Below are 10849 nucleotides of genomic sequence, written 5' to 3'. Positions count from 1 at the left end.
TAGACAGGCCCAAAGGCATGAGGCTGCCTGGTTAACCTGACGGCTCTGAAACCATGCAGGGCCAGCTGAATCCAGGTGGTGGGGGTGAGCTGCAGCCTGTGCTAGGTGAGCCCCTCTCCAGTGTCCCGCTCAGGTCTGCACCGGAGGCTCGCAACTCACAGACATTCCTCACATAATCCTCCCTAGATGGCAAGGTGCAGCTTCCCTTCTCCTCCTCTCCCAGCACAGAGCTCCTCTGGGGTCCTGGCAGCGTGGGGGGAAAAGCACCATATTTAGTCATGGGGACAGCAATGTGCTGGCCTGCCGAGGCGCTGGGACCAGAGCTCTGTTCTTTGTTTGCATTCTTGGGATGTTGTTTAAGGGCAAGAACCTTTCCTTCTGGCACGGAAACAATCAGGCTGCCGGGAGCAGCCTTCTGCTGACATTTAAGGCGCGCCTGTGGGTCAGTCTGTGTTGCAATTGCACTGGCGCTGCTTGGGCCAGCTGCTCCCCCCTCTTCCTCCTCCGCAGCCCTGCCGGTGGTAGGTAAACAACACTCAGCTCCTCTTGGAGGCTCTGAGCCCTTCCCCAACCCTGATCCTGCTTCTCCCAGCTGCCTCCTCACCCCTGCAGCTTCCTCTTGGATTGCATCGGGGTGTCGCATTCACCCCAGGCTGGATCTGGATCCCGGGAGCTCCTCTCCAGCCAGATCTGCAGGGCCAGCGGCAGCTGTGGCGGGTCCAGTGGCAGCAGCAGGGGTCCGTGGGTGTCAGAGCCAGTGCCAGTGGTTTTATCTATTTCCATGCTCCCAGTCTCTTCACCGGCAGGATTTGCTCCAGCTGCAATCAGCCCAAGGGCTGGACTCTCTCTCTTGCTCATCTTTGGATGTAATCACACTAAGCACTCATGCAAACCTCCTTCCCACACTTCTCCCCCCTTCCCTCACACACACCAGGCTGGATGTGACCCAGATTAACTCTGTTTGTGAGGCCTGTAAAGAGATTTGGTTCTTCCCTTTACTCAAGGTTCAAAACTTCCTGTTTCCCAAATGACATCCGCTCTGGCATCGGGGTTAATGGCAGTTGCCTGGCCTATCCAGCCGCTTGCTTTCCTGTTCATTCCTGTGCTCCTGTATGGGTTTTTTCTCTGGATACTCTATGTGCTCTTCATTTTAGCAACACTTTTGTGTAGGCATTTCCTTCCCTTTCAAAGCCTGAGCTATCCCATCCCGTGTGAGGCCAGACGAAGGCTGACAGTGATATCCTCTTGTTGCTCTGCAGTGGTCTGTAAAAAGAACCTGGACAGCACCACTGTAGCGGTGCACGGGGAAGAGATCTACTGCAAGTCCTGCTATGGCAAGAAGTATGGCCCCAAGGGCTATGGATACGGGCAAGGAGCCGGGACCCTGAGCACCGACAAGGGCGAGTCGCTGGGAATCAAGCCTGAAGAGTGAGTTGGAGCATCTGGGCTATACAGGGGAGCCAGGAAGGGGCACCCCCACCCCCTCTGCCTGGCAGCGTGGCAGGTTGTGGGGCTCCCAGAGCTGTGCAGCACTACTAGCATTTTCTTCTCGAGAGAGCCCTGAGTCTGCCACATCATCCTGGTTTTGCAATGTAGCACTGCTGTCCCTTGGCCTCAGGAGCCTGTGAGACTGGGTGCTGTTCTCAGCTGTGCAACATGCCTCCCCCCCATGACTTCTACCCATGGTCATCTGATTGAGTCTTGCTGAGTCACTCACACACTGCGATGCTGTCCGGTGCCTCTAACAAGGGCAGCTCTAGGACAGAAACCAGCCAGGAGCTAGCGTCCGATTCTGCACAAAACTATGACCCCCACCCTGTCTCCTGGCTAGGTCATCTTTCCAGGGTGAACAGGAGGTCTCTGTGACCAGGATAATACAATCAAAGCCTGGTTTAGGTTAGCTTTTCATCAGGCAGGGTACATGTTCATTTTATTAACTAACTAAATAAGATATATGTAGAGCTAGATAGCTGTGTTAGTCTGAAGTCAGGGGTAGAGATGCAGACTAAATGAGATACATCACACACACGTATATGTGATATATCTTATTTGGCACAAGGCAGGTAGAGACGCTGACTAAATAAGACATATGTGTGTGTGTATATATGTATGTATATGTGTGTGTGTGTGTGTGTATGTATATATAAAAAATAAGCTATATTACCTCTGGGTGTGTGTGTGTGTGATCTATCTTATTTGACAGAAAGCAGGGTAGAGATGCAGGGACCACATTGCTGCTCTAGGTAATGGCACTTTCAGCTAAACATATCCTGTTCTTTGGGGCTTTGGATCTTCCAGTGCCCCAGTTCAGCTCCTAGGGCACAGTATGGCAAGGTTGGATTTACAGTAGAGGAAACCTTGCAGTTGCACAGGCCCTGAGCTGCTCCGGGGCTCTGCTTGTATTTTGCAGCAGCTCTTGATGCGACTGCCTGGTGAAGACCCCTTGGAGCTCAATACTGAGCCTTTATGCAGCTCGCCAGAAGGCAAACTCTTTCCTTAGCTGTGCAGTCAGCTAGCGGCCCACTGTGTGACAGAAATGACTTGCTTGGAGCCAGATGCCCTGTGAGCCCCTCTGGTGGGAGAAGCCCATTTGCCAGATTAATTGAGTCTCTCCAGCACGCTGGTGAGATAAAGAAGCTCTCACTAACTGGCAGGGGTGGCACCTGAGGTCCACGATCAGCCTTGGCTGTGCTGAGCTGAGGGCGCAAAGCATGGCCACCCTAGGACCCTGGCTGGGTCTGTAGCTCATGTTTCCAGCTGCCTGTCCCAACCCTTCAGAGGCCAGCCTCTTCCGAGTGCTCAGGCCCACCCTGTACCCACACCCGAGCCCTTCCCAGCCTTGTAGCCCTAGTGTAAGACCAAAATCTTCCTCAAATGTGGAACCCCCATCCCTTTGCTGCTGCTCCTCCCTGCTTGCCAGGCCAGGCAAGTAACTCTGTCCTTGCTGCTGATTCCCCAGGGGCCATCCTCACCAGCCCACCAACAATCCCAACGCTTCCAGGATGGCCCAGAAAGTGGGTGGCTCTGACGGATGCTCACGCTGCGGACAGGCGGTGTATGCTGCTGAGAAGGTGATTGGAGCTGGAAAGGTAAGGAGGCAAAGAGGAGGTGGCAGAGGGGCAGAAGGGTGTTGAGAGTATAGGCATGGTTTTTGAGCCTTGGTGACTGAGAGATTTCAGAGTGGGGAGTGAGCAAGTGCTTGTGGTGCTTGGTGAAATCCAGATGCTCTCAGGGGTCATATTTGCCAGGGCCCACCACTGGGGTCAAGGTGGGGATGAGGCAGGGAAACCCAGCATGCCAGGCTCACCAGAAAATATGGTGCCTTTTTCTCTGGAAAGTCTGGGCTGAGTTGTGGGAGCCAGATCCTCCTGGAAATGCCATGCCACATGCTGCTTTGCTATCCCCTACTCTCAGGCTTCCTGCTTTGCATGCCTGAGCCCTTTTCTGGCTCTTCCTGCGGCCTGGGGGGAGAATGCCCCATTGATGTACAAGTCTCCTGCAGAGAAACCTCCGTGTTTGAGTTCTCCCAGTCACTGGTCCTGGCAGGCTGGGTCTGGCTGTTGCTTTGTTAAAACTTCAGGCCATTGTCCCATCTTTTCCCTAGTACCAGACCCTGTACTCAGCAGAGCAGTGAAGTCTTGTAGATGAAGGGAGTGCAGGGGACAAAGGCTGCCACACATGCCAGCTGTGGAGGGTCCTAACAGATGCTGATGGGATGTAATAGAGCAGGTCTCCTTGTGGGCATCAGGCCCTCCCTTTCCTTCCTGTCCACTGTCCCAGGCAGAGCTCAGCTCTCTCCAGAGCTGAAAATGCCTGTCACCAGCTCAATGAAAAGAGCACAGCAAGAGCCGCTGTGTTGAAAGCTCTACAGTCAGCACAGATGTCATGGAGTAGCTACGTTAGGATGATGCGGAACGATGCAAGAGTCCATCAGGTGCTGCCTTGACTAGGACCCTGCATATCATACGCTAGGGCTGCAGGCACCTCGCAGCATCCCTGGTACCTCCGGGTGTCTCGTATCTGGCACCCTCTTCTGAGTCACGGAGAGAGAGCGCGCTGTGGGGAGGAGTGCCCTGTAGGCTGCCTGCTTCCAGGGACGGAACGAGGGGGAGAAAAACGAGCGCTCTGCCACTGAAATGCTCGCAGAGCACTGCACTAGGTGGGCCTGTGGAGTGATAAACTGTGGCTTTGTTTCTGTTCCCGTGTTCTTAACACCTGCACTGGGACACTGCGAGGAGCTGCACACTGGAGTTACCTGACCCATCCCAGCAGTGCCCACACTGCCCCCAGCCTTAGGCCTTCATTGCGAATTGGATACCAACCGCCAGTGCACTCTGGAGCATGCTCATCCTTGCAAGGGCTTGACATTCAGAGCTTGAGAAGATGTCCTGCAAGTCAGGGATAAGGTGATCCTAAGGGCTCTGCAGGTCTTGCCTTTGCGACGTACTCACACAGCTCTGCCACTGGACTTCTGCTGCCTCCGCTGCTTCAGTCCTAAACTCCCGTGCGACTGCCAGAGCCCTGAGCTGGAGTACCTTGCTGTCCCAGCGGTGGGCTCCCCTACTTCATTCTGCCAATGCCTCTCAGCCCTGACCTGCAGACCCCATTTCCCGGCCCTGGGTGCCTTGCACACAATTTGGCTAACCTCTCTTAGTCCCAAGCTGCAGGTTTTTGAGTTCTCTTCACAGCTTTAACGATGCCCCTCAAGCCCTACTCCCAGCCCCCTGTTGTTGCAGTCCTGGAATTCCTGTTCACAACCCTGGCCATGCTCTGCAGTCCCCCTCCTATCCCAGGCATGAGTCCAGATCCATGAGCCTAGCTTCAGTCTGTAGGCTCACTGAAAGCCCCTTTCCCTGCCCTGGGCTTCTCTCAGTACAAAGGTATGCCTTTGCACAGGTAGAACAGGTATTTGGCTCCTGAGTCAGCCTTGCCCTGGTGCGAGCAGCCTCTGTCCATGTTACTGTGCCGTCACGGGCACTGCACTCCCCAGGTGCGCTGCCCTACCAGGGGCGTTTCCTTTGGGCTTCAGTGCTGCAGGAAGCTGAGCTGCTCTTGGATTCTGGGAGAGCCTGTCTGTCCTTCAGGGCAGATTGGGGAATGGTGGGAAGGCTTTGGAGAGCTTCCAGCACTCGAGGGAGGTACACTGTCTTCACGGCAACTTGGGCAGCTTACCAGCCCAAGTGAATGTAGTACTCTTGCCTATAGCTCCAGCCAAACCAGCTGACCTGGGTGCAATGCACCACCACGCTCGGGTGAGATGGCTATACACACTGAGATATTGGGGGATGTCCAGGTAAGAGCACAGGATTGGCTGGCAGTGAGGAAACACTAAGGGTCATACTGCAGGCACTGTGTTTGGTGGTTAGCTTTATTCTCTGCATCTTTGAAGAGCTAAAGCTAGTAGCATTGCTGTGTCTGAGCAAACCCAGAGGGGATCCCAGGGGGACTACGTAAATGTGCTGATGTTTTTTGGCTGGCGGGATTTATTCAGTCTGTCATCGAGTCCTGCCATAATTGCTAGTCCACACTTTCTTCCAAAAAAGGTTTTAAAAACCTCCTGTATCAGCAGCTCCCACTATTAAGCTGTCTGTTCAGAGGACACAAGCTGATTTATCCACTGAGTTAAATTATCCACTGATTTATCCATTTATCCACCAGTGGAGCCGCTGGGGGAGTTTAAAAATAAAACGTTGGCCTGTTCTATCAACATCTGGATGCAACCTCCCTAATTCAAGCTGGATGCATGCCTCTACAACATGGAGCCGTGGGCAAGGGCCTCAGCTGGAGCCAGTCACCACAGCTCTGCTGACTTGTCTTGGGGTTTTTTTTCCGTTGTGTTTTCTCCCAGACTGGTGGGAGTCAAAGCTGGAACTCCACTCTTCTGAAGCAGTAGCCCTGTCTGATGAGCCAGTTAGTTTCTTGTCTTCATCTTCATCGTGGTATTGGGGGTTGTATTTGAGCTGGTGTGACCAGCCACAGGGATAGCTTGTGTAGTGAAGTGGGGCTGTCTCCACTTTGTGCGGGGGAGCTAGAGCTCTTGCGTTCACTCCCTCCTGTGGGCAACCCATCAATGAGAGCCATTTAGTTGGTGCCTGGGACCAAATAGATGTGTACAGGCTGGGAGAGGCAGTCCTTCCTTCGTGACGATGCTTCCCAAAGAAGTTCGGGCTAAGACCTGGGACTTGTGGGTGGACTTTTTACAAGGAGGGATAGTTGCTAGAGATTGCCTGGCGGTGGTTCTTTTGCAAACTAAAATGGAAAAAATGATAGGAGGTACGCTGTGATGGTCCCTGCCAGAAGCTGTCAAAACTGTTACTCTAGAGCAGCAATTCTCAACCTTTTTGGCCTCAAGGCACCGTTCAGTGGAACGAACTTGAAGCATCCCCACCGGACTCAAAGCCCCGTGCGTAACTCTTGTGAATTGCGTGGCACCAAATTTCAAAAGCTAATTTATAAATTGCAGTGCTTACCCCCGGCGGAGGGGCTGGGCAGCAGCGGTGGGGGATCATTCAGTCAGGCCTGCATTTGTCTACTTGGCTTACCTGCTTATCTCCTTATGCCTCGTTTATCTCCTCACACTTTGTGGCACCCTTCAAAGGATCCGGCAGCACCCCAGGCTGTCCTGGCATTCTGGGTGAGAATCACTGCTGTAGAGACAGCTATACTGGGGGAGGATCTGGTTGCAATAGGGTTTTCAGTCCTCAGAAATCCATTTTTTCCCTGTAGTTCAGATCAAACCATGACTTAACATTGGTCTGACCGACTGATCCTGTGGCTGGATCCCACAAATGAGCCACATAAATGCTTCCTGCCTCCTCCCCACTGACTTCTGCTTCTCTCCCTTCAGTCCTGGCACAAGGCTTGTTTCCGATGTGCCAAGTGTGGGAAAGGCCTGGAATCCACCACCTTGGCTGACAAAGATGGAGAAATCTACTGCAAAGGTGAGTGAGCGCCCCCTTCCCAGGGCACTGGCCAAACCAAGGCTAAAGCACAGAAACCTTTGGGCGTGAGGGCAGGGGCAGGCCAGGGTTATGGCTGGGTGCGCCTCTCTGAATGGAATTAACTGATGTCCCAAATGGGGAACTGCGGTTGTAGGAATAGCAAGTGCCCAAATGCCTGCATGGCCTTGGCCCTGGCCCCAGCCCTAGCCTACGTGCTTGCCACATGGCTTATATGCCAGTGGGTCTTTCTGTGCACCCTGCTGCCCTGCGAGGGCTCATCTGCACTGTAGCAGCAGACTCTGGTACCTGTTCCTATTGGCATACTCTGAACCTGGGAGTCCCCTAGCAAGGCTACTCTGGGCTCATCTTCCATGCCTGCTTCTGAGTCTCTGGTGTCCTGAGGGCACCTGCAGGGGACAAGGCTGGAGCAGTCTTGCTGATGAACTTCCAGACTTGGAGTATGTTAGCAGGCATGGGCAGGCTAGGAGTGGGTCGGGTGTGCCTGGTCCTCCCTCATACCCAGACCTACTGCTACAAGCCTATCTGGCTGTGGCTCTATATTTTAGAGGGTGGTTGTGTTTAGGGAGGCTGGTGACCTCAAATTACGCAGTGGAATGGGCACATCAATGGGAACCTGCAAAAAACCCTAACGCTTCTGAAGGGGTCAGCATCTCCCAGCTGGGTGGCAGGGCACCACTGCCTGGCTCCTGCCTGTGAGGAGGCAGCGCCCAATTTGAACCCTGGGAAAGTGCCTGACCTGACGGCCATCTCGCCTCTTGTCCATTCAGTCCTATGAGCTCCCCTGAGGAAAGAGCAGTGCCCAGCATGGAGCTTCCTCATGCCACCGTCACTAATGGCCACTTTCCTTCCTCCTCTGCAGGATGTTACGCCAAGCACTTCGGGCCTAAGGGTTTTGGCTTTGGGCAAGGAGCTGGTGCGCTTGCCCATGCCCAGTGAGGTGCCAGGCCTGGCCCCGCTGACTCCTCCTTGCCATGCTGGTGCCCTGACGATGCTGCGAGGGAGCCCAGCCCGTCTGCTTCCTAGTGCCAATGCCTCTCTTCATAACTAACAACCTCCTGCTGCTTCTCACGGCACTACACCATTCCTGCCAGCTGGTTCCAGCAACGGATCTGACTCAGAGGCCTTGGGATCAATGGAGATCTCTCCACTGTACAACAGGGGCCTTTGGCTCATGAGCTGCTGGCACCAGCGGAGGTGAGATGGGTTCATTTCTATAACACACGTGTGCATGCACACACACACGCACACACACACACACACACACACACTTGCAGAGTGTAGTTTCCACTCTTCAGAGCAGAGAGCACCACTTGGTTTGTGACATAATAATACATTCACAAGTGACACCTGGGTGCTTTATCCATATCCATTTAGGATCTGAGCCCAGCTAGGCAGTGTGATGTCACAGGAGTATGTAGTGTGTCTCATTGAACCATTAATTGCTATAAAAATCAGAACTGACAGTTTATTGGGACTTGCAGGGGGGAATAATACCAACTCTTGGGTGGGCTGGAGGGAACAAGAAACCTAGTGACCAGCCTGGGTGAGAGAGTCAGATAAGGGTAAAGGCAATATTTTATTAATCACATGTTGTATTTAAAGCATAGATTCAAGGCATGGTTGACGAAGTCACATGCTGGTATAAATGGCAGGGCCTCTTGACTTCAGTAGACATATGCTGGTTTACACCAGCTGAGAACTTGGCTCTAAATCTAGTAAACCATGAAGTCACCATTTTCAGAAGTGGGTACTGATTCTGCTGTTGTAGGGAGCCTAACTTGTGATGGCCAGGGCCCCATTTCTTTCAAAACCATTTGGAGTCAAAACCACACCACGTCTTTGGCGAAGGTCAAAACAGGTGGCCCAGGCTCATGCCGCTGCTTTACTCGCAGCGTCATGGAATATTAGTCTGAGAACATGAAGGCAATCTGTGCTGCCTGCCAGCATCACTGCCAGTTTTTTTCTATCTACTTTGTCTCTGCCTGAGCAGTGTAGGTATTCTAAGGGGCTGGTTCATGCTTGTTTCGCAGCAGACCCCATGCTGCTTGAGGTGCAGACTCCGCAGGGAAGTTTTTTTCTTGCCCAGGCCGTTGTTGCTCTCAGTTCCTGGCCTGCAGCTGAAATGGGTGGTGACATTTTTCAGGGTGCCCTAGAAGCTTGAGCCCAATTTTAAAATGGGAATTCAGGCTCTTAAGCCATGCAAGCACTTCTGACATTTTTACTCTGAATTGGAGCTTGCTGTATTCCTTGGATTTTCTTTGGAGGCCTTGTAGTCTTTGGCTGAGGTTTCTGAAGGTATAGGAAGGATCCCCTTAAATGTCTCCAGAAATGTTGCTCCATCTTATATGTGTAGATAAATTTGGGGTCCAGCTAGAGATGGCCACTTCCCCCTCTAGGTTTTTGCTTGGGGGAGAAGAGGAGGTCAGGAGAGGCTTTGCCTTCATGGTCTCAGACCTCAGCAGAACAGTCATTCCCATGACAAAGATGAAAGGGTTCACTAAAGAAAGCATAGATTCAAGGCATGATTGGGTGTAAATCCCTTCAGGATGTCATTTGAGAAAAGAGCATCACTTTTACTTCTCCTCCTTTCCTTTGGGGTGGGAGAGCAAGGATTTAGGGTTCCTTCCCCATGTGCCTTTTCCATGAGAGCTGGGTGGACACTAGGCAGCCATGTTTCTTCTGTACTTGCCACATGCAGGGATTGTGTCCAAGTAAACTTGTATATTCAATAAAGCTGTAAGAACAGAACCTTTGTTTGGCCTGCTCTTTCCCTACCCCTGGGAGAAGGGATTGGCTGGTTGCATTGCAGAGGGGAACTTGCCACAAAAGTGAAGATCTAATTAATGAGACTTGGGCATGATTGTTGCACGGGAGCCCTTGAGCAAAGGTAAGATAGGGTGTATTCGTCCCCTTGTCTCTATAGAGATCTGAACCTGGGACCTTCACTGCTGCAAGCAGATGCTGCTGCTGCTGCTGCTAAAGGAGCTTCTCTTGCAAGTAGCAAGAAGAGATTCTTTTCTTTTATGGACCGGCCACTAGGTGGAGACTTAGGCCTGTGCACAGAGCGCTTGCAGATCACATCAACTAGTGCAAGGGTGGCCAGGGTGCAGCACCCGGGCTGGCGCTGTGTGGGGCACACAGCCAATCAGGGACAGGACAGGTAGCAGATGGGGCAGGGAACAGAAAGCAGAGCAGAGGAAAGGGATCAGAGTGGCACTTGGGGAGGATACAGGGCTAATTCTTGGCACCCCTGCCAGAAAGCTTGGCCCCACTGAACCAGTGATTCAGCAGTGGGAAGTTCCCTGTCACCACTGGCCACTAGTCCCAGGTCTTTTAAGACCTGAGGCTGTATTGGTAGGAGAGGCTCTGGGTCATGCCTGGGCAGCAGTAGCAGAGCTGCCTGGCCATTGTCTCCCTCATATGGCCATTGCCAGTCCTTGCAGTTCACAGACAGGCTTCAGGCTAGAGCTGCTCCCCACAATCTACTAGGAGCTGCTGGGGCCTGGACCAGTGGCTCATCATTCAGCCCGTTTCTCATGCACTCTGAATTGCTGTTTGGCAGCTGAGAGCCCTGGGGAAGCTGTCTGTGCATGGGACCCACCCCAGCGGGATTGCAGAACACAAATATGCTGCTTGGCCATGCAGCAGATGGGGATGGCTTCTCTCCGAGTGGCTCAGGAGCTCATGGTGCCCAGTGCACTGTGCAGGGAGCAGACCTTTTCCCCTGGAGCTGTCTCCCAGAGGGGCAGGGCTTATGCTGAATGATGGGCAGACCTGTGGGGAAGCTGCTGGCATGGGGCAGGAATGTACAAAGCAGGAAACTGCCCCAGTAGCTGCAGTCAGACTTTGCCCAGGACATGGGAGGTCACGTGGGATCTCAGTTGTAC

General features: G+C 53.0%; 1 protein-coding gene across 1 annotated transcript in view; it reads left to right on the top strand.

Annotated features, from left to right (window-relative positions):
• Positions 1-8187, top strand: part of CSRP1 (cysteine and glycine rich protein 1) — a 38853-nt gene extending 30666 nt beyond the window's left edge. Inside the window, exons 3-6 of the mRNA XM_019513815.1 lie at positions 1260-1428; positions 2960-3089; positions 6848-6941; positions 7822-8187. Of these exons, the coding sequence (XP_019369360.1) occupies positions 1260-1428; positions 2960-3089; positions 6848-6941; positions 7822-7898 (470 nt within the window). The 3' untranslated portion in view covers positions 7899-8187. The remainder of the gene's footprint in view (positions 1-1259; positions 1429-2959; positions 3090-6847; positions 6942-7821) is intronic.
• Positions 8188-10849: the final 2662 nt, after the last annotated feature.

This window comes from Gavialis gangeticus, unplaced genomic scaffold (genome assembly GCF_001723915.1).
Source record: "Gavialis gangeticus isolate Ggan-Ray unplaced genomic scaffold, GavGan_comp1, whole genome shotgun sequence".
Taxonomy (NCBI): Eukaryota; Metazoa; Chordata; order Crocodylia; family Gavialidae; genus Gavialis; species Gavialis gangeticus.
This window is presented reverse-complemented; position numbering and strand designations above follow the sequence as displayed.